The 25188-nt window shown below is 36.2% G+C and overlaps 1 protein-coding gene across 1 annotated transcript in view; it reads right to left on the bottom strand.

Moving 5' to 3' along the window:
* The window catches only part of LOC149238555 (pescadillo homolog), a 190108-nt gene that overhangs the window by 135440 nt on the left and 29480 nt on the right, over positions 1–25188 (bottom strand). Inside the window, exon 2 of the mRNA XM_089369605.1 lies at positions 16800–17092. Coding sequence (XP_089225731.1) covers positions 16800–17092 — 293 coding nt within the window. The remainder of the gene's footprint in view (positions 1–16799; positions 17093–25188) is intronic.

The raw sequence follows: 25188 nt of genomic DNA, 5'->3' as shown, positions 1-25188 counted from the left end.
AATTGCAAAGTAGATGAATGCTGCTTCAGTCAATCTCTGGTTTAGTTTATGATTTGAACATTTGAATTACAAACATCCTAGATGCCCTATTGGTAGCTCAATAACCTCCCAAGATCATACCCCTGTACTTTGTTCTTTACTATTCATAATAGCTCAGCCTAAATCACTGAACTCAGCTGCAAATTTGAGCAAAAACCCACCTCAGTTTCGTTCCCTGACCCATTGCACTATTTATCACTAGAAGCCATTATGCGTTGCACCTCCTGTGTGTAGCAAGTGAGATGCATCCCTGTTTCTGTGAAGCACAGGTGCGATGACTGAGTAATCCTATTTCTTTCCTTGAAATTTGGGTTTTTTGTCCTTGTTTTCAGCTCTCTTTAGTTGTTTTGCTGCTTATGAACAGTATCTCATTGTTGAACCCTCCTTGCTTTACATATTTCAACCTCCATTGGTTAGGATTAGTAAATGTTTTTATGTATTTGTCCATCGTTCGCAATCCTTAGTCAAAAAGTTGCTTAAATCGAGCTGTCATTTTGGTGCAAAAAAGTGTCGTAACTGTCATTTTGTATCAAAAAGTGAAGCGTCGTTGAGTCTTCCTTCCTTGGATAGTTGATTGAACTTTTTGTCATGTATTTGATTTGATTTTTTTATATTTTAAGTGTTAAAAGAATTTTCTATTCAAAATTGAAAAGTGTCATTTAGTCTTCCTTTCATTTTGAAGAGAAATTGTCAAATTGTCGCTTTGAAGAAAATATTTCAGATCTATACTTTAGTTTTCCTTTTGGAATTCTTCAAATTAAAGGGAACGAAAAGCAAATACATGCATTTGCATTTGAATTTAGATTGCTAAAAAATAAACAATGATTGTTTATCACTTTAGATTGCATATTTAAGAATTTTACATATACATCACGTGGTGAACCTTGAAAGGCAAACTTCTAAGCAAGATCAACTCTAAAATAAATTTCAATGAACTTAACAATGCTTTGGAACCTAACGCAACACATCTAGAGGTCTAGGCTAGAGATGTGTTCTGATGTCGTAAAATCTAGTAACTATCATTTTCATCGAAGGTTGGGTGATTCCTCCTCTTTGATACGACAAGTGCTAGTACAAACTTGTGCTCCCCATACCATCGAGTATATATTGGGAGACCACAATAGGCTGATATCCTTTATCCGTAGGAAGCCGTGTCTGCTGCCCTATCGATTGTAATGCACTGAACACAACATTCAGGAAGATTGATTTCCATACATAAGTCCTTGGTAATTTCTCTTTAATTTATCACCAAGGTGTATTTTACAGTTTTGCGGTTGGTTTGGTAATCCCTCTGTCTAGATCTCTAGAATAGTCACTTTCATTCCTTTTCGACTCCTTAGAAGAAAAGGTCCATCTGAGCACTTGTCACTTCAAGCTCATTAAAAATCGAAGGGGACTAGAGTCATATTTATCTTTTTCTCGACTCTTAAAAATTGAAAAAGCAAAGTTGTGTCAAAGCGTCATTAAAAATTATTTAAATTCAGAATAACATCCCTGTTCCTTCGTTGATCTTAGGTTGAGCTAATGGAGTCTACCAATCATGGAATCCCTCTTGAGGGGATTCCTAGCCCTTTTACATCTTGGGGAAATATTGGTGCACCTCATATGGCCACGTTGTCTCTGCCAGGTTTGACTATTGGCCTACCAGTGTGGCTGTTCTCAACCTCTGTGGTTCAAAATAACGTGATTCCTCAGCAATTGAATTAGCATCTAGTTGATACTGAAGTTGACCCTTCACCTTCCTCTTCATTTGTTTCTCCCTCCCCTTCTTCATCTTCGCTTGGTGAAAATAGTGATGCTAGTAACCAAGTGCCTGAGAAGAAGAAGAAAGGAAAGCAGAAGAAAAATAAGAAGTCAGTTAATCAAGGGGGAAATCATGAATCATCTGGTGAAAATTCACACAATAAATCTATAAGATATCCTTGTCTAATTTGCGAAGGAAACCATTTTCATCAAGATTGTCCTTGCATTCTATGGATCTTGAGAGAATGGTCTCCCCGTTTGCACCGTCTGGTGTCATCAACCTCTGGTGATCATGTTGACAGCACACCATCAACTAGTGAAAATGAAATTCCCGAACAGAAAGGAAAGGTCAGAACTCCATGTGGATTATGTGAAGGGGACCATCATCTTCCCCGTTGTCCTTTTTTGGATGAGGCCAAAAGAGTCTTGCATAATTGTCCTACTTCACTGCAACGACTTCCACCTGGATACAAGAAACTTGCCCGTAGTCCTTTACTAGTTGAAAATCCAACTGACCTAACTCAACTGTCGGTCGAAAAACCTATCGCTGAATGTGAATCTTCTAAATCCACATCGGACGAAAGTCAACAGGTCGAAATGGCAGTCGACCCAGTTTTTCCTTCAGAAGATCCACCTTTAGGTGATATCATTCCGAAAGAGAGTGAGAATGATACTATTCAAATTCTTTTTGTCACTTCAGAGCCTAATGAACTTGGGGGCAATTCGCCCGTTCCTTCACAACAGGAAGAGAATTCCCCAGTTCCCGCTGCTCAAGGGGTTATTTCAACCGTTTATTCGATACCCCCTCCAAGTAGTCTAATCGCTTCCTTTGATTAGAATCGACTAACAAGATCTCACCTTCCTTATAATATACCATTCTGAATCATAATACAAGTTTACAAAATGATCATGTCTGGCACTATCATAGATGAAGGGGTTTAGTGAGTATCCTTTCCTCAACTACTTGGAAAGCGCTTGGTTTGCCATCGCTTATGCCTGGTAAACAAAATTTATCAGGCTTTAACAAAGGAACCAGTCGACCGTTACGGATCCTTCCTAAGTTGCTGATAACTTTGAGAAGGAAAATGTTCTCTTGAACATGATGGTGGTCCAAGGGTCATTAGATTACAATCTACTCCTTGGAAGTGACTATGTTTATAGCATGGAAGCTATTGTTTCCACACTCTTTCGAGTGATGTGTTTCCCGCATGAAGGAAAAATTGTCTAGCTTATTGACCAACTTTCATTTCCTGGTTCAAACACAGTGCCAAGTCAAACATCATCCCTAAATGGTCTCTTTGAGTTGAGAATGACTCTTCAACCTTCATTCCATCCACCTAATTACAACAAGTAGTCTGGTGAATGTAACGAAGCTTAGGGGGCATGCACCCTTGTCCATTTGGTGGACGAACCCAACTAAAAAAATAGGTTTCCCTGTAGGTTATGTGATTGGTCTGAAACACCATTCACTTTTGTCTGCACTGTGGATGAAGCCAAGGAAGTGTTTTGTCTATTCTGTGGACGAAGCCATCCTACCATATGAATTTCCCTGTAAGTTAAGTGATTGGTCTGACACACCACTCACCTTTGTCTAATTGGCGGACAAAGCCAAGGAAGTGTTTTTGTCTAACCGTTGACAAAAACAATCCTACTTAACTACAGTGATTCCCATATGGTTACTGGAGACTCTCCTTTTCTCGATGCCTGGGGGCATGCAAACCTTTTTATGCAAGAGAAAAATGACCAATTTCATTTTTTAGCTTTTTAGTTTAACTCCTGAGGTCAGGTGATTGGTCTAACACACCATTCACCTTCATCTATTCTGCAGGCGAAGCAAAGGAAGGGTTTTGTCTAAACAAGTTGATGAAACCATCCTACCTAACCTCAGCAGTTCTTTAGCTTTAATAGTTTTTTTAGCTTTGTAGTTTGGTCATTGCTAGCCTACATAAAAAGGCTACCGAGCATACTTTCTGCAAGGTTTGAGCTCGTCACTAAAAAATGAACCTGCACTCTCATGAGAAATGTTTCCACAAGGTTCAAGCTTGTTAAAAAATGAACCCGCACCTGAAATGAGCAATGTTATCGTATGGTTCAAGCTCGTTAAAAAATAAACCTACCAATGAGCATATGTTCCCCCAGAGTTCAAGCTCGTTAAAAAATGAACCCACCTTCGGTAAATAACCCTTGTGATCGCAATTATATCAGCCTTTTGAACCTTGGTTGTGTTCCCTCCATCACCTCCATCCGTTTGGCCGATCATACGCTTCCACTTGATTGTTTACCATTTTGAGGAATAGTTGTGATGAGTGGTCTTGTTAGCCACCCTCTTCACATCACCATGTTTTGAGAAGTTCCAAGATTACCCAGAACCAGTTGCTACCCCGGATACCACTCGTTCCTCAAAAAATGAGTCCACTTTAAACCCTTTTCAGACTCACTAAATATGAAAAGATTGTCGAGCAATTGGCCTCTCCAGCTCGCTAAAGTGATTGGAAGCGCCATCCCTCCTGTGTATTTTAAACTTTTTAGACCTGAGGGATTATCTCATAAAAAGTTTGAGCGCTTGTCTTTTCGGCTCGCTAAAGTGATCGAAAGGTCATCCCTTTTGTACTATTTTAATCTTTTTCAGACTTAAGGGATTATGCTACAAAAAAGAACTATTAGAGTTCTCTTTTCATCCCTTTTCAAACTCTCTAAACATTAAAAGGACCGATTTGTCTTTGCTGTTAAACTCGTTAAAACAATAGTGACAAACTTGTCCACCCAGACAAGAATGAGTTTCACTGTCGCTAGACTCGCTAAAACATAGCGACAGGTTTTCCCGAAGGGAAAATTATAGAACAAGCATATGTTATCCTCCTCAAGCTTGAAAAAAATAAAGAGGTACTGGTCAACAATGATTGGGGAAAAACAGAAGAAAACTTGAAGAATTTTATGGTAGCAGGTCGCTCTTGAACATGACACTTTCACTCCATCACCATGATTGAGTTAGGTTGGGTCATTCCGTTCACCGGTCATATTGCCATTGGTCCTCCATACCATCCATCTTTTAGGGTTAATGCTACCAATCCATCTCAGTGTCACCGATATGTTCAAGAGAAGTCATTTAGAGAATTCACCATCCAGTTAATGCCTCATCCACTGCAAGACCTTCACCCTCCGTTTTTCATGACCGCCATTCCTGAACCTTGTATCATCAAATCGTTTTCACCTCCAGAAAATCATTTGCTTCATTTCGCGTCGTAGATGTGGGATACATTAAGGCCCTCCTACGATGGGTCACTTCTTATCGACATCAGCTCATTATCCAAGAATTTGACTTACCTTTCAGTACTTTGAAGCTTGCATGCCTCAATGGCAAGTTTCTCACTTTCGGTGACAGGTTTACATCAATGGCCTTCGACCGAAAGATTTTGCGTGGTGTTTGACATCGGATCATATATTAACACCATGCAAATTGTACTATAGTACCTTGAGGGTCATTATCATTATCGGTGATTCCTCTAGTGCCCATTAACAGCTTACATTATCAGCTGGTAATCAGGCGATGTCTTTCCATGTTCGACTTCAGGAAATCTTTTCATGTGGATTGACTTGTACATCGGGCAAAGACTAAACGAGTTTTGAAGACCTCGGATCTAGTTTCATCCATCCAGGCTGCGATATATTCAGGAATATAAAGACATCAAATGTACACAAAAGCTGCATAGATAGTCATCTAAGCCAAGGAAGGTGACTCTTCGTATGAAGAATCACCAGTTTGCAACTGTAGACGGTTGTCTGTCCTATGTACATGAAATTATATTTATAAAGCTGAGCATGGGAATGCCCGCCTCAGCTAGATCATGAAAATAATATGATGATAATGTGTTGTATTGTATCTTATACAGGTCACCTTCCAGTTCGAATACCTCGGATCCTCATGATGAAACATTTCACCCGACATCAAAAGATTTACGACTTCATGCTTTAGGGGGCAACTGTTATAGACATATTGGGGTTTTGTTTTTAGCTTCTGAAACATCATAGAAAAAATGTTATAGTGCCTAAATATGTCTATAACAGTTGCCCAAATATAATAATGGGGGCAAATATATTATAGTTGTGAGGGGTAGACTTCCTTGTTGCCATAATTATACTTTCCACTTTGTAACAAAGCCCTTTTATTCTTTCTAATTGTTGTGGTGTTGCTCTCAAGAAGGTGTTGCTCTTTGTATCCTCATAATGTGCTATCATTTCCTCCGTGAAAATTGACCACATAACAAGTTTCTTACAAGAACAAAGCTCTTTATACCATAAAAATTGATCCAGTTCTAAATATGAATATGCAATACATACCTTTTGTAATAATGGTACACCATGTAGATCAAAATATTTCTCCGTCTGTAGTATGCAATTTACCAGATCATTGCCATCAAACTTCCTCATATTGCCTTTTCTTGATTTCAGGAGCTCGATCTTGAAACGACTCTAACTCTGTACTTTTGGATCTTTAAGTTCTAAAATTGTGACCTATAGTAGCCCTCTGAGTCCTCTTTCCAATGCCACTAGTCTAATCCAAATTGGATTCTCCAAGGAAGAGTTATGCCAAATCTCCCACAGTGACCTGATTATAGAATAGTTCAGTAGAGCGAACTTGTACGACATGCCACATGTCCCTGTTTCGACCTTTGGCTCTAAAAATATATACAAGAAACTGAAGCCCATCCTCTTTCTGTACCTTATGAAATTTCAATCCGATGCTCAGAGAGAAAGTTATGATGATTTTCCCTAGGTCACCTATTTGGAATGTAATTCAGGAGTCTGCAAAAAGACCAACTTCCTCAGATCATATCTCCACAAATATAGTGCAAAAATGTCTGAAATTCGGACCCAAGGTTCAGTTCGATTTTTTTTCAAATGGGTTTTTGTTTTCGCTTCTGAAACGTCACAGAAAAAAGTTATAGTGAAAATTCCACGATGCCCTATTTGGAGCAGCGAAACCCTAGAATCCAAAGCTCTAAATCCAAATGTTATGAAACCAGCTCACAAAAAGATAGAAAACATAGATCAACGCCTTAGAATTCAGCCTCTTTGAGGGGGAAACCTCCTTTACATTACACAAATGAATGATTCTTTGATGATACAAATGACAAGACCTCCTTTCTATATATAGGAGTCTAAGGGGTCATAATATAATCAGAGCTGACATAACAATAATAATGTAAGGGCACAATAATAACGATAGTGGGCTTCTATGGGGCACAATAATAACAATATGGGGACTACATGGGCACAACAATATAATAAGGGGGTTGTACTAATAACAATAAGGGGTTACACTAGTAGTATAGGGACCTAACATAACCCCAATCTTATATGTCGATAAACCAAGGGCTCTTTAACCCCTAAAAGTGTTGTTTCATACCCTAAAAGATCATGGTCGATTGATTACATCATTCCCCAAAAGTTCCACCTGAAAAACCACTCAGAACTGGCCAGAACTAGACCATACTGACTGCCCCACTGTCAAGGTGTGATGCATACTGACTTCTACACTAGCCAAGTGCGATGCATACTGAAGAAGCCTTCTATAGGGTGCGATGAATGGGGATGGACAAATGTCTGAGACAGTTTGCTAAGTGGATGCTCATGGAATCTTCCAGAAACTTCTCTTGTGACACTTGCTTCTCTGAATTTGCCTAGGGATGAGTAAGAGATCCATTAAATCTCCAATTGGAACCAAGAACTACAAGTGGAATGAAACTAATCAAAAAACCTTAGATTACTCACACTCTTGCAGACATCTATAAATGGATCCCTCATCTGAGAGATCTAGAGGCTGGAATTTTGTAATTTGTAAGGAAGTGCTAATAGTTTATCTTTGAGAAAGAGCATTGTATTGTTGGGTGATCTTGCTTTTCATGAGGTGAAGAGGGCTTTGATGCTGGGAGGATGATGCTGGATCAGACAGCTGGGTTGTAATTCTCCCTTCTACTATTAATAAAGTTCTTTGAATTTTCCTCCATACAGTCGTGTATTTGTGAATGTTGTTGTTTGTGAATGCCATTGTATGATCAATGTACTTCTGATTCTGCATTGTTTATGATATAATAGATCAAGATGCTTTGATGGTGTTTTGTTACTTTGTCTCTATAGGTATTCATTGAGTGGGATAAGTAGGAGAAGAGGTGCAAGCTCTATCAACAGAGAGAGGAATCAAGAAAGGAGTCAAGCAGAAGATCCAGGTTGGTCCCTTTGCTTCTCTCTTATCTATCATACATAAAGGAAATCACAAATTTCTTTGATTGTTTGTTTCTAGGATAGCTACCAATCATAGTGGGACTACCAGATCAAAAAGACACTAGTTTTCCTGGAAACAGCAGTGTTGTTGGCCTATGGTTGGGTGGAGAGTGGAAGTCCCTCCTTCACTTTCTAGCCAATTTAACACATTCAAATAAGTATAACTAGTTCTACATATTTGAATAATCCTTGTTATGTTGTAGGCCAATGCATGGATTTGTATAATATCATGAAGGAATTCCTAAGACTTACTATTATTTTCATGATTGAAAACCATCTTATGACTATGGTTATAGTGAATGTTTGCAATGTGAAGGTTGTGCCATATCTAGAATTTGAAGGATTTTATCTTATTTTATGAATGGAATGAATACCTAGTTATTACTTAATTCATACATGAGATGTTAATCTATGGGTTCATTCACATTCATTTTATTGTTATTACTAAGGACTATAATAACTAAATAATGCTTATAGATTCATATTGTTCAAAGGATAAACTATAACTCTGAGTGTGCTGCTATGTAATTCTATGCATTTCCATATTTATGAAATCGATAATACATATGTCTCTAAATGCATTTAACCATCCTATAAGGGTCATATAGTTGGATTGGTCAAGAATACTCTTGGGGTGGTTCTATTGAAAGACTATTAAATTTGGTACTGAGGATTTTTTCCCCTTCTTTCTTTAGAAACCACTTAATGGGCATCAAAGAACCTATTTTGTGTTGTTGTTATCAAGCAAAATTTAAGGCTTAGGAATTTAGGAATTTGGGTTGTTTCCCTTTGCCTTAGAAATTTCTCCATTTTCCTTGTTCCTTAGTGCATTATTAAAATTCATAGATCCAGGGGTATGGGGTTGGAAAGGAGTGGTCAATTTTGTGATGGTATAGATTTATTTCTAAGTGGAAATCACATCTAGGGTTTCATCCCTGGTACTGGAGGCTTGGATATATCTAGGTTCGATTAGATTTCCCTTCTAAGTAATGACCATATCTAGGATTCAGAACCTTCAGGTTTCATGAATGATGTTCACTCCTTTGAAGTTTGGATCTCCATAGGCCTGGATAAATCCTTCTTTAATATTTGTGTGGAGGTTTTAATGCATAAATTAATATCAAGGCCCACACACACAAGTTGTACTAGCTTGAATCCAAAGATTCAGGGTTGGAAAAAAACACACGCCTTTCTATAGCCCAGATATAGAGTAAGACATATTTTGTTCTTAATGTTGGAGGTTGGCCCACTAGCAGAACCATGCCTAGTAGAACTCTTTAACAAACTATCTAGGTGTCCTAGAAATCATGGATGTTAAGAGTTTGCACAATTATGGAGGTTCAAATTTGGTTAGGGCCGGATACACCAATACCACAAGGGAATGTTGGTGTGCTAGTGCCACATAAGCCAAATCAAGTGCACATGGATGCCACTTTGTGGTATAAGGTTAATGTGGTGTTGATTTGGTAGTGATGTGGTGATGATGTGGTAATGATGTGGTAATGATGTGGAAATTAGAATTGTCCTAGTGGTTCTTCCCACCCTCAAAGCAAGTTAAGGATCTTTTCAGCATGGGAAAATTTGTGATGATTGGCCTATAACTATGGAGGATGGTATCGCCTTTTCTCCCATGGTTTGGGTGTTAAACCTTATGCATGTTGATAGGGAAAAATACCTGCCTGGTTGATATTGTTAGATGAGATCAATTAACGCTTCCCACCCCCACCACCCTCATAGTTCATTTTTAATCAAAAGGTGTGTTCTATTAGGATTGGTGCCAAATCTCTTGTCTCTAATTAATGGCTATTATTCATTGTGCTACCCACCTATCCCAGACTTGAAACTACCAACAAGGGGTCCAGGATTATATGTCATGATGGTTTTATACCACAACATGATTTACATAGGGCAAGTGACCAGTGGATAGGAGAGAAGCTAGATTGGTTCCCCAAGGGTCAGAAAAGGGCCATGTGGGTCCACATGGAGATACATAGACTGACGTGGGCCCTTCTTATTGTTAGACTTTGATCGTGCATAAATTTTGATCTAGAACTTTGATTGAGTTAAATTTTATATCATTGGAAATCTCTCAGTGAGTTGGTTGTAACAATGGTGTCAGAATTAAATTATGAAGACTTGAAAAAATGAATTTTTACTAACCCCATCTCCATAATAGAACTTGGTGATCAAGCCAAATAAGTAACACATTTCATATCCTCAGATAAGCCAAGGGGGTGGGAGGCTTCGTTACACCACTAGCTATTGCAATTGTTTCTTTACCTTCGTTTCTTTTATAATATTTTTTCCATACAACCCAATGTTTGGAAATGCAGAGTCCCACAACAACTAGATCTCATGCTTCACTTCCCTCTTGGGTGGTATCCATTTAGGTTCTTGTAACACATCCTTGTAAGCCTATAGAAATTCTTCCAGTTTATTTTTTTGTTTCTTAGTACACTTCTCTAAGGATGCCTTTTCCTAAAATGACTCTTCTACAAGTAAATTTTCTCTTAAAAATAATAAAACATACTTCTTGCTAGAGTTGATTAGTTTCTTGACTTGCATGGAACTTTCCAACAATTTTTTTGACTTTCCTTTATCCACATTAATGGTGAATGATTTTCCATTCTTGATGAGGTAGTGTTGGTTGGATATTCACTTGAAGATTGCATCCCAAATGTACTTCCAAACACCACTCCACATACATTAAGGGGAACTGCATCTAGTTCTACTTCATCAATACAATCAACATTGATAACAATTCTAATTTTGATTTGTTTCTCTAACTTTATTTATGCATCCTTATTTACCCATCCCTATAGATATGTCATTGGATTATCATGAACTTCCAATCCAAATTTGTTGAACAGCTATGTTACATTGTTGTATTCCTGTGATCATGAGTCAAACAAGACATTAATCTTGGTCTTTTTAACCTGTATCTTTATATGGAAGAGTCTATCCTTTTGTTTCTCTTCATGTTACTAAAGGATATTGATATTCAACTCCTTTTGCAGTGATGTACATATGATCTTCTCATCCATGTATGAGCTAATTTCAACTTGTTTTCTCAAATAAGTGGCCATGGTATTCTTTTACTTTTATCTTTCTTTTTATTCTTTTGTTAAGCTCTAGATGTAACTTCCAACACTTCTCCTCTATATGACCATCAGTGCTACAATGGTTACAATGGTTATCAGTATCTTTACTTTGGTGTGTTTCAGTTTTTGTCCTTTTATCTTTCCCCCTTTCCACTCCTTCTTCCCCTCCTTAGAAGCATATTTGTGCCACTTCTACTTCAATCCACTTGATTTCCCTTTCTTTTGGTCTATGTTCTCTATTTCTTGTTCCTATACACAACCCTTGCCCACCAATTTTGGCTTGAACAACATCACTTTCTTTTGCAAATGGTTGTCTAAAGCCCCTAGATACTTTAGGAGTACATTTGGGTTATTTGGGAAGATATCCAACATTATGGAAATATTTCTAAATTCTATGGCATACTCATATACACTCTTCCCCCATAAGATCCTAAGGTAGTGCAATTGGATCTAGTGATCCTATAGATACTTAATAGGGTAAAATTGTGACTTTATGATGGCTTTAAAGTCCTTTGACTTAGTCACTAGAGGATATCCTCCAACATCAAGGTCTCTGTGTGGATTCCTACTAGTTCATACATTTTATAATTTGTACTTTCAATAAGCCAAACAATGGTAAGTTTTCATATATAAAATATTTTCATTGTAAAATTTACCACATACCCTAAAGTGATATCAAAGTTATTATACACATAAGAATTCAACCACTTTCAATTGATTTAAGAAATAAATTCAAATGAAGCTATCGTTGCATTATTTATTTGCATCAAATTCATTGCAAGCAATCCATAATGTATTCGAACATTTATTCCAACTACCAAAGGGTCAAAATTGAAAGATTAATATCTCTAAATTCATGAGTAATTAGCTTCCACTTTTCTTTGTAGGGTGAGGGATCCATGCCACTCATTCCACTATTCAATAATTTCTCAAAAATATTAGAAGCTACTTCTTTTCATGACATTCAATCATGCAATTTATTGTCTCATACAATCATGCATGCAATCAATGCATTGAGCATATGTACCATCATGATTCAGAATATGAGTATCATGAAAAAATCATGCCATAGTAACCCATGGATGCATCATAAATATACTAGCAATCTTCACACTGAAGGCTTCTTACCTTTGTCATAATCCACTAGGTATTAATGACAAACTCGCTTTCATATATCAACAATTCCATACAATTTTCACGTTAACTAGAAGAAACCAATCCTTCAATTACATGTTCCTTACCAATAAACTCAACATTACTTGATAGAATCACTTGTCTTAAGCATAGAAACTATTGGGCCAATATTCATGGACTCAAGAACAAAATTGCAGTCCCTACATTTGCTTCACGCATCCCACTTTTTCATGCATTCTCTCAATGCATTACCAAACATATTCTATATCATGAATGTGGTATTCATTCATTTATTCTTTGATCAACATGGTAGCTTAATGCATGCACACATTATTAATATTTTACTATATCTTTTTGTGTTGACAATTTTCTTCCTTAACCATACCCATTCTTGGGAATCCATGCAATAAATGTATTAATTTGAAAAATAAAAGATATCAAATTTAGTTGAAAGGAATTATTACCCAATTCCTTTACCTATTTACCTTTTCTTGCTACTTACCCTACTTAATTTGATACCATCACATACATTATCAATTAAGATCTTTTCAAGGAGTTCAATGGATTCTTAGCATAATTAATTTTGCAACATTCAACAACCCCTAAAATGATCTCAACCTCACATATTAGTCACAACTGTATCATTTCATCTACTTACACACAAGTTTCAATAAATATTCATAAATTACATTTTCAATATGTATCGAATTTACACATTCAAGCAATTCCTTCAATAATGCACCCAAACATGTACATATACATCTTGTCATGCATGTGCGATAATTGCATATATTCCATGCTATTCATACACATTTATTTTTAAATTTAATTTTCTTCCTCTCTTGTTTTCAATCATTCATGTGACAAGTCTCATAAGCATAAGCAAAAGCACACTACATTCTTTCATGTGGTATTTAACAACAAGAGATCACTCTTGCGCACTTGACATATGAGAATTTCATGTGGCATGGAATTCATTAGGTAGCCTTACTGTATTACCAAAAACATAGCAAGTACTCGTTTATATTTTTCTAACATTCTCTCAAAGGCTCAAAATGTTAGCCTCAACATGCGGGAAAACCACCCGGTCGGGACCTTAGAGAAGATCATTTTCCATTTGGGATGGTGGCTCAGACTGGAAATTATGGGACCAGTTTCCCTTAATATAAAATAAGAAAATGGATGAAGTGTATAGATGTGAGGTTTATGATGTAATTAAACTGAGAATAAAGAGTATTTAACCTATGTACCTATCTATCTATATATCTATCTATCTTGGGAAAGCTTATCTATATATGTGATTTAAAAGGATCTCACATACAACATGACAATATATATTATCAAGCCAATAATGACAAGTAATTTAATTAAATAGTTAATTAAATTAGTTTATGAATTCATTACGCATATAATATTTCATTGTTTATGCATATAATATATGATTCCAATCACACATATCAATAGTGAAATATGTATGACTCCTTGCAACAAACGTATCATAAACACAATCAAATAGCCATTTAACTCTTAAGAAAAGAAAAATAGACAAATAATAATACCTGATATATTGTAGCTCTGCTCATGAGAAAATAGTAGTGGTTCATATTTATATTAAGATAACTTAAGTTATAGTAGTGAAAACAAAAGATTTCTCTCCAAAATTCAGAACCCTTTCTCCATTCAAATGAAGCAGATTTATAGTTTTCAAATGAAATACAAATATAGCAAAGCAGAATAAAAGTCTAAAGCGGTTTTAACAAACAATGCTTAAAATAAAACAATATGAGAATTTTAGACTTTGTTGTAACAACTCAGCTAAGGCTGTGAAGAACTCTGTCGTCCCATACACTGTTGTAGTTTGTAAATATTTGTCATGGGTTCAATTTAGGTGGAGAGCATGGTTGAATCCACATTTGATTGGTAAATATAACATCCTTGAGCGATGGAAGCATATGAGTGGTTGTGTTAGACAAACATTTGAGCATTAGACATTAGATGTGAGGGTTGACAAAGAAATGGAAATGGCATTCTAAGTCAATCTTAGATAGCTTTTCAATTTTTTCGGCCTTCTTCTTGGACAATTCCTACCATGTTTTGGTCAATAATTTTATATCTGGTAGAGATCCCTCAGGGTTGTCTGAAATAATATTTTCCTGAAATAAATTATCATTGATGGCTTCAATGAGGTCGTTGGAGATGTCCCTTGCATTTAGTACTATTGTTTCTGTATGTTTAAGGAAGATTTCCCATTCCCTAAAGACTATTTCCTTATGCCATTCCTCTATCCTTGGGATATAGGCTAATATCCCTTCAGTACTATCTTTCCATGTTATGTATCTTGCAATCATTTCCTCAATTTCATTAAAGCATGTCCCGAGATTGAATAATTGGTCCACCAATGAATTGTCTGTGTGACATAAATCTCAAATAATGGCTAATTTTTGACAAAATATGACCTTCTTTTGAGTGAGGAGAGTATTTAATTCTCCTGATTCTCTTTTTCATTCTTCAATTTCAGTAATAAACTTTAGCTATTCAATCCTCTACTGTAATTCTTGAATTTGAGCATCTCGGACCATCAAATCAGAGTCATGTTGAACTTTAAGGGTGTTGAAATTGTTTTGAGTTAAAAAAGTTGTTCTTGCCATTGATTTGAAATCTTGTGCTTGTCATTCTCAAGGCCTTGTTCCAACTACATAATTTTTTCCTCTTATTCCTTCAAAAGTTGTTGTATCTCGGTGGCTTTTTCCATAGTCGTAGAAGCATAAACTCTTGTAAACTGAGTAAGTATTAGGAGTTCCTCTGTAGGAGTGGACTGTAAACCTTTCCATAATACCTCAAAAGAGGAATTTCCAAGGTCTAAGGCATGGGATTTGTCACTGTTCCTTTTCTTTCTTTGTCTTTTTACTACATCCTTATGCTGAGGATTGTAGAATATGTCAAGGGGAGGAATCACTTCGACCCTTAATATGACCTTAGAGGTTAGAAATGTTGGTATAATTTCTCTGTCTTCAATTTCTAAAGGCTGATTAGTAGTCCTTATCATAATCAAAGTCTTCTCAAAAGTTTTAGAAGTGTCTAAGACTTTTTATTGTGAGGTAGTTTTTAAAACCTCAAGTTTATTTCCTTTCAAAACTTGGCTACATTGTTCCTATATTTCTTCAAGCTTAGAACTTGGAAACTGTCCCTCAATCTGAGTGGATGAAGAAGCCCCTATATATTTTGGGTCAAGGATATAAATAAACTATGTAGAAGGAATCTTTGTAAACTTCTCTTGAGTTGTGTTTTCCTCTGAAAGTTTTAAATAATCCAAGGGTAAACGAGATAACCTTGCTTCCTTGTACTATTGGGAAAATCAATTAATTTCCTGTGGAGTGAGATGCTTTGAAATCTATTTGGAAATTATTGAATAAGTGGAAGAATTTTCAAATAAATCATCAAACTAATCAAGTTCATGAAGATCGTATTGCCTGTTAGGAATAGTAGGAAATTTCAACTCTAGAAGAAAGTTCATGTCAATAGTTTCATGTCTATAATTCTCCAGTGTATACATACCACAATGAAATGGAAAGGTAGGCCATGAGTTCTCATTGGATTATTTCAATAATTTATAAATTCCATTACCTACAGTTTGGTAGGTTATCTCACGATCCAACAATTTGTCAGGGATATATAGGAGAAAAACATGTGGATTAGCCAGACTACCAAAGACCTGAATGTAGGTAAACAACTCTTCACCAAACCAATTCCCAAACCTAAGCCAGTGTGCATCTACTTTGAGGGAAATCATAGGGGCTCTCTTATTAAAAATAATTTGATGAATAGGAAGCATGACACCCTGGCAGATTTGATAGAAATGGGGCTGGTATTTGGAATCCCAGAGGATATTATGGTATATATGAATCAGATTTGGGTCCACTAAGGTCAATTTCCATCACATGGAAGAAAAATCCATGTTATAGCACAAAGCATCCATAACATAGGCACTCATATAAAAAGGAGAATTCCATTTTTTGAAACTGTATGATTTTTCCTGAAATTCAAAACGTGAGTGGCTAAATTATTAGACAAAATATTTCCCCAATCTAATATATATCCTTCTGGAGCAACATCAATCAATGGAGTCCATCGATTTGGGAATTTCTGGGTATTAGGATAAGAAAATAGTCTACATACCATGGAAGCAACTTGGCAATAAGGACCTGCAAGAGAGTCTACTACATATATTCCCTTTTCTTCACACTTATGTTTATTATGGTCCCTCCTCCATTCCTTGATAATTTTCAATGCATGACCAATATTGATCATGAATTTATCCACGGACTGTTTGTCATATTTACACTACAGTGGTGGAAAATGGTACATTGCACTGAAATCACTATTGGTGAAAAACCCAATGACTGTGTCATTCTTTGTCATGAATTTCCTCTCTGCAATGTTCAAGTGTTCTATGACCTATCGAATCATATGTGTATAGGGAAGGAGCTTGGGCCAAGATACAATTCTGTGCAAAAATGAATCTGCAATATCACTGTGGTAGTATTAGAAACTAGAGCAGAATCCTTGGCTGTAATTGTTCTTTGAGTGACCCTTGGTCCTTTGTCTTCAAACAACTGATAGATAGATTCCCAGGAAGCACTCCCGGCATCTGAAGAATAGACCATAACTGAGAACAACCCTGGTGCATCAAGATTTTCAGCTGGCAGAGTAGCCGACTGCTGCTGAATGACATGTTTCTTCTTTGCTTTAGTTTCCCTTGACATCTCTTCTAAATTTCTCTTATTGTGACTGGCCTACAATGGAAAACACATGACTAAGTGATAATTCTTTGCTAGAAATTCGTTAGTGCAAATGACGATTTTTCATAACGATTTTTGTTTTAGAGGGAAAATCATGATAATATCGAGTTTCAATGAATAAATATGTTTAGAACTTAATAACCATAAATTTTCCACTCTTCGGATATTAAATGAAAAAAATCAATTCACGTGGGCTATGCACACATCAACATATCAGGGGAATTTTATTAAATAAATCCCATGATTGCACACTAAAAATTACGATGCCTAAGGCTTTCGATATATGTTATTTAAAAATATAACGGTTATAAGTGTAGGAAGACAGATATATCAGAGTTTTTATATCGGCGATTTGAATATCATGGATTTTAAAGAGTGACATCTGATATGAAAAGTCCTGATATGGGCAGAGACGGGAATCAGAGGTTTGTGATATCAGAGGGGAGGAGCATCAGATTTGTTGGACATCAGAAGTGAGAGGCATTGGGATATCAGAGTATCAGGTGCTTTCAAGATAGTGAAAGTGTTAAGTATCAGAGATATCAGATATCAGAGGTTTGAGATATTAGAATCTTTGAGATGGTGCTTGTTTAAACATTACAATATTCGAGAGTTCTGATATCCCAAGAGGAAAATTGTGGGCCTGACAGTTATTTAAAATATTCAATATAAAAGGAAGCACCCACTTATCTCTGTGTTATATATTGGGAAAATTTGATTGGAGAATTTTTTTTATCGTAACTTTCCTATAAGGAATGTTATGATATCTTAGTCATCTGATATAACTTCCTCGATAATTCTTTATTTAAATAGTAAAAGGCCTATCAAGTTTTCATGAATCATAGCACTTGTAAGGTTGAATCTCCGATATGTAAGTTACGATAATAGAAACCTTTATGTGAGAGGGTATTTTATTTACAAAAATAAAAAATTGCATTATCTCTATTTAGAACTAAAGAGTTTTATTAAAATTGAAAAGGGTCCCCATGATTTATTATATAGCTAAAATAAAACTAAATGGGCGGTTGTTGAGTACTACAACATTTGGCAACATACTAGGCGAAAAAATTATCTCTGTAAAAAAAATGAAATTTTAACTACTAAAGAAATATATTGAGAAAGGTAAAAATATTTGACGTTTTGATTGATAAAGATTACTTTGAATAAAATAACTCATTCTTTTGTAAATTATATCACAACTTGTTATTGATGAAAATCTCCATTATCTTTGCTGGTCATTTAGTCAATTGTAAAGATAAAGTTAAGGGCTATAGAATTTTTGTGTTTTAGATAGACTTATTTGTCACTGGTAGAGCCATTATTTCCAGTAGGTGTCCATAGCCTTGACAGGGTTACCATTGAACCAAAATGTACCAGTATCCCATCTACTTATAGTAACATCTTTAGAGGTATTCATTTTCCTTTTAAAATTTCTTTTGAGTCTACTTGAAAGCCAATGTCCTTATTTGGTGGCCATATAATGACACTGAGATTTACAAGTGATAATGATATTGAACAAGTCGGCTCGTGATGAGACCTCTTGTCTTATAGTTATATAGCCACAAGCCATTATCCTGGTTTGGTGACCAGTCATGATAATGTCAACATCATTAATTTCCCATGATCATGGTAAGTTGGCTCATGATGAGACCTCTTATCTTTCAAGTTTTATATATTTTTGAATTACACTCTAAAAAATGTAAAATTAGTGGATGGGGAGGTAAATTCACTCCTTAAGAGTTATGGATGACAATTGAAGTCAAAATATGTTAAAACTTCAAAATAATCTTCACTTTTTTAAAGAAAACTTTTCATGACCAATCATAGGACAACAAGATCTTTTAAAGTTTCAAGTTATGAAATATTTACAACTTAATGGATATAAATATTTCATAGATTTTAATAGATGCAATACTAAACTTCAATGTTATAATTTTCTTTTTGATGTTTCTCCTTTAATTAGTCAAACTTCATGTAAATGATGAGAGACCCCAATATGAAGTCAAAATAGTATTACCTAACATTACTAAGGCTAAAGACACTGATATGTACATATGATTATTTACATATTTACAACAAGACAAGGTATCTTCTAAGAAAAATATTTTTTCAAAACTAGCCCATTAATAGGAAGAGCATCCCTCTTTCCCTATAAATCTTGAAGGATAAAGGTTGATGGGCCTAGTTTCTCAATGATCTGAAATGGGCCTAGCCACAATTTTTGGAATTTTGTGTGTTTGCCTTTCTCTTCATGGGCCTTATCCCATTTTAGAACTAAGTCACCGATATGAAAATTTTTGTTATTAACTGAACCTGCATCAAACGAGGACTTGACCAATTTCTAGTGGTGGGCATGAACTTTTTGGACTTCATCTCTTTCTTCTTCTAGCTTAAGAATTTGGGACATCCTAAATTGTAAAGAAGAAGAAGGTTTTTCTTCAATAGATTGCACCAGGGCTAGTGAAGGAAGAGCTAGATTGGGAGGTAGAATAACTTATTTTCCATACACTAATTGAAAAGGAGAAGTGCCTATAGAGACCTTTTGAGTGACTCTATTAGCCCACAATGGAAAAACTAGAGCTTTATGCTAATTTCTTTGATTTTAGTCAATTGCTCGCTTGATTATCTTGATGAGGTTTTTATTGGTAGATTCTGCTAGGCCATTTCCTCAACGATAATAGTTTACAAAATATTTGAGTGTGAAACCTCTTTTGAGAGAGAATTCAGTTATGGTATTTTTAGAAAATAACATGCATTATCAAACATAAGGGCATAAGGAAGGCCAAATCTGGTAATAATAAATTGATCAATAAATTAAATAATGTTTTCAGAATTGGCCACCTTCAAAGGTATTTCTTCCACCCATTTGGTGAAATAATCTGTAGTAGTCAAGATGTATTTATGCTTCTTAGAATATTTAGGAATGATCTCACCAATGATATCTAGTCCCCATTGCTCAAAAGGTTGCTCAATGTTAATTGGTTGCAAAGGCAAGGTTGGTTTCTTTTGTCTTCCTGAAGTAGTTTGACAAAATTTGCATTTTATGACATAAGCATGGGTTTCTTTGAGTAGAGTTGGCCAATAGTATCTATCATATCTTATGAGAAGTAGTGTCCACCAGCTGGTCCATCATGTAGCTCCTACAAAACTCTTTCTGCTTTAGATTTTTCTAGACATCTCAATAAAACAACATCATAATACTTTCTAAATAAGACATCATTGACAAGTTGGTATTGATTAGATTTAAGTCTTAGAGATCTTTTTCTTTTGTAATTGAGTTCTAGTGGATCATAACCATTTTTTAAATAAAATATTAAATCAACATATTGAGATTTAGTGTCAATAGGGCATACCTATGTAATTTGAACATTATTACCTGAATCTTCATCAGTCGAAGTGTCATAAGCTATAGTAATTAATTTGCGAAAATCTTGACCCCTTACTATTTTAGCTAGTTCTATCTCTAGTTCATATTCTTATAGGGTAGTAACCCAATTTTCCCTCTTCTCTCCTAATTCCTTCTGGATAAGCAATTGTCTAATTGCAGGGAAAGGAACAATTACTTTTGTATGTGATTTTAGGAGGAAAGTCCTATAATGTTTCATGGACATAAAAAATACAAAGGCTTGTTTCTCAACCTCTAAATAGTTTAGCTAGAATCCCTACAAATTGGAACTAAAGAAGGAAATAGGAGCCTCAACTTGTTGTTCATTGGGTTGTGTCAACATTGCTGCATAGGATTGTTGAGAAGAAAAAGTATAAAGAACAAATTATTTAGAAAAATTGGGAGTTGATAACGAAGGAGCATCTATGATTTCTTGTTTTATTGATTCAAATGATTTTCTTTTGATCTGTCCCCATTTGAAAAAAGATTTCTTCTTGACCATAGTATGTAAGGGTAAGACAATTTGTGGAAAATCGGGGACGAACTGTTTGACAAAATTAATTTGTCAAAGAAAGGATTGCATGGATTTTTTGTTGTGTGGTAAGGGGACTTTATAAATTTCCTTAATTCTCTTTGGATATGTGCAGATTCCCTCTTTGGACACAATAAAACTAGAAGCTTACCTTCGCTAAGGCAAAAAATGACTTTTTAGGATTCAAGGAGATTCCAAATTTTATACATCTTTCAAAGATTTGTTTCAAATCATGTAGATGATTACTTCTCTTTTCTGAATAAATCGTAATGTCATATAAGTACACTACAAGTGTCTTATTAATCAAACCTCTGAACGAAATGTCCATGGCTCTTTGGAAAGTGGCTCCAACATTAATTAGTCCAAAATGCATTTTTTGATAAGAGTACTTTCCCCACTTGGTTTTGAATGTAGTTTTCAGTCTATCTTCTGGATGTACAAGGATTTGATTGTAACCTGAAAAACCATCTAAGAAAGAAATTAGCTCAGAACCAGCAAAAAATTGTAAAATTTGTTCCATCAAAGGCAAAGGAAAGTTATCCTTTTCACATGCTTTATTCAAGTTTCTAAAATCTATACAAATACAAATATCTCCATTCTTTTTTCTAACTGGTACAAGATTCGAAACCCACTTGGAATGTATGACTGAGAATATAATTTTGGCTTTGAGGAGCTTGTTTAATTTAGTCTTAATCTGGGCTTCCAAGTTAGGATGAATCTTCCTAAGATTTTGTTGAATTGGCTTTACATCTGGCAACATAGGAATGGTGTGTTGAATGATAGATGTGTCATAAGTTTTAAGATCATCACAATGTTTGGTTGTGTTATATTCTTTCCATGACTAGCCCACGTAGTTAACCGAGGGGTTAGAGTGGGGGCGGAGCCCCCCTTCGTTGCGCCGATTGTGTAGCGGGGGGGGGGGGGGGGGGGAGGGGGTTTGAGGTATATTTTTATTTTTATTTTTGACTCTATGTTAGGCTGGGCGGACCCACCTATGGTTTTTTGCATGATTTTCGCACATGTTTTTTGGACGCGATGGTTTTTCGGTCCATGGTATTGGATGCTTCGGCATGTATAAATATGTATTATAACAATGAAAGGAACATAATGAAAAACCAAGTTGGTAGTGCCGGTTTCAGGATCCAGTGGGAAAAGCTTTGTGTATATGTGTTTTATGTGTTATTCTCTCGCATTGTTTATTTTTTTGTGTTTTAGAATTCGTATGCAGGTAATTTTTGTATGGGGTTAAAACCTACATTTGGTATCAGAGCAGTTTTGGCTTCAAGGGGACACTTTTGTTGTTGAGGGGTTTTGCTTGGGCCTGTGGTAGACCCTGTTCAGTGGGAGATCTGCCAGATCGATTCTGGTGGTGAAAGAAGATGGCGAGTGGTGGAAAGATAGAGATCGAGAAATTTAATGGTTAGAGTTTTGAGTTGTGGAAACTCAAGATGGAGGATCTATTGGTGGATAAAGATCAATGGATCGTGGTAGATCCAGGTACTAAACCAACGCGAGTGACCAATGAAGAATGGAAGAAGTTGGATCGGAAGGCAAAGAGCACAATATGATTGTGTGTCTCAAATTTAGTATTGTTGAATATATCAGGGGCAGCTACGACAAAGGCTTTGTGGGACAAGTTAGGGACTTTTTACCAATCTAAGTCTTTGGTGAATAAACTGTTCTTGCAGAAAAAGCTCTATAACTTGGGGATGAAAGATGGAGACTCGATGATAGAGCATCTGAATGCATTTAATACTATGGTAAGTCAATTAGCATATGTTGATATTAAAATTTCAGATGAATATAAGTGCATCAGTTTGTTGTGTTCTCTACCAGATTCGTGGGATAGTTTGGTTATTGCAAAAGGTAGCAATGAAACTACCTTGCATTTTGATGAAATAGTCTCATCCTTGCTGACGGAGGAGATGAGATAGAAAAATATGGAGAGCCAAAATGGTTATGCCTTGTCTGTACAAGGACGGTCCCAGAACAGAAACAAAAATAAGTCATCGAGTGGGAGATCTAAATCTAGAGGGAGCCCTGAATCTCTAGGAAAACCTATAAAGGTGGTGTGTTGGAAATGTGGAAAGGAAGGGCACTTCAAAAGGGACTGTAAATCTAAAGCTCCTGATAAAGGAAAGGGATTTGATGATGCTCCTTCTATAGAGGCAAAAACCACCTCAGATGAAGGTGGGGATGTGTACTTTGCTTCTTCAAGTACACTTGTAGATCATGAGGCATGGTTGATTGACTCAGGTGCATCCTTTCACTTCACTCCCCATAGAGAGTGGTTCTGCGAGTATGAGAAATATGATGGTGGTGATGTCTTCTTGGGGGATGACAGGAAGGCTAGAATCATTGGTTGCAGAAAAGTAAAGTTGAAGTCGCAAGATGGAAGGGTTAGAACACTTCTGGGTGTTCTACATATTCCTACATTGGCCAGAAATCTAATTTCTGTAAGCAAGATGGATGATGCAAGTGTAAAAATAGTGTTTGAGAAGGATACCTACAAGATGGTTCAGGGAGCACTAGTATTGATGCGGGGAGTTCGGATTGGAACTCTGTACAAGATGCAAGGTAGCACTGTTGTTGATGAGTGCAACAGTTCTGTGGTTCTTGAAAGTGGAGCAAAAAATCTAGTGGTCTCTGGAGAGAGGACCATGTTGTGGCGTCAAAGGCTTGGACATATTGGAGAGAAGGGCCTTCGAATACTTCATGGTAAAGGTATGGTAGAAGGTATGAGTAATAGCTCTTTGGATTTTGATTTTTGTGAAAATTGTGTATATGGCAAGCAGAATCGGGTGAGTTTCCCCTCTGGAAGTAAGAGGGCGAAACAAATATTAGAGCTTGTGCATAATGATGTGTTTGGACCTATGAAGGTTCCATCACTGGGTAAGTCTATGTACTATGTATCATTTATAGATGACTTCTCAAGGAATACATGGATATATTTCCTTAAGAAGAAATCTGAAGTCTTTGACAAGTTTAAAGAATTCAAGGCTCTGGTAGAAAACCAGGCAGAGAAGAAGATAAAGGTGCTGAGGACAAATAATGGTGGAGAGTTTTACAGTAAGGAATTTGAAGAATTCTGTAAGAAGTGTGGTATAGCACGGAAGAAGACTACTCCATATACACCTCAGTAAAATGGAGTTGCAGAAAGAATGAACAAGACATTGATGGAAAGGGAAAGAAGCATGCTCAGTGGTGCTGGGTTAGGACAGGAATCCTTGGCAGAGGCGGTGGAGACATCATGTTACCTGGTTAACAGATCACCTTCATCAGTGTTGGAGGATAAAACTCCACAAGAGGTATGGACTGGTAAGAAACCCTCTCTTTCACATCTGAGGATATTTGGACGTGATGCATATGTACATGTTCCAAAGGAGAAATGAACCAAGTTGGATAGTAAATATGAAAAATGCATCTTTATTGGGTATAAGGATGGTTTGAAGGGTTATAAGCTTTCGAACCTAGTAACAAGGAAGGTTGTGTACAACCGAGATGTGGTGTTCAGAGAGGTGAAATATGTTATTAAACATGAAGTCCAACCAAAGGAACCTGAGAAGATAGAGTTTGAGCTAAAGGAGGAAGAATCAAACTCTACAACAGAGGAGGAATCAGAAGATGAAAAGCCACAAACTCTGAGTGTAAGAAGATCTGTTCGGGAAAGAAGGCAGCCAGAAAGGTATAGTCCATCTGCTTTCTGTTCAAATTTTGCTTTATCTGTTACTGATGATGATCCCATAATTGTGAAGGAAGTAGTGGATTCAAAGGATGGAAAACTTTGGAAAGATGCCATGGTTGATGAAATGGAATCTTTGCACAAAAATGAGGCTTGGGATCTGGTGGAGTTACCAGTTGGAAGGAAACCCATTGGTAGCAAATGGGTGTTCAAGAAGAAGACAAATGCAGAAGGAAAGGTGGAGAAATACAAATCTCAGTTGGTAGCAAAAGGTTATTCCCAGGTGCCGGGAATTGATTTAGGTGATATTTTTTTTCTCCTGTTGCCAAGGTAACTTCTATTAGATTACTTTTATCTATTACTATTTCTTTTGATTTTGAGGTAGAACAAATGGATGTGAAGACAACATTTCTTCATGGGATCTAGAAGAGGAGATCTACATGAAGCAACTTGAAGGCTTTGCGATGAAGGGTAAGAAAGAACTGGTATGC

Source organism: Pinus tabuliformis, chromosome 8 (genome assembly GCF_031772625.1).
Source record: "Pinus tabuliformis cultivar Carrire ecotype Pingquan chromosome 8, CPIR1, whole genome shotgun sequence".
Classification (NCBI taxonomy): domain Eukaryota; kingdom Viridiplantae; phylum Streptophyta; class Pinopsida; order Pinales; family Pinaceae; genus Pinus; species Pinus tabuliformis.
This window is presented reverse-complemented; position numbering and strand designations above follow the sequence as displayed.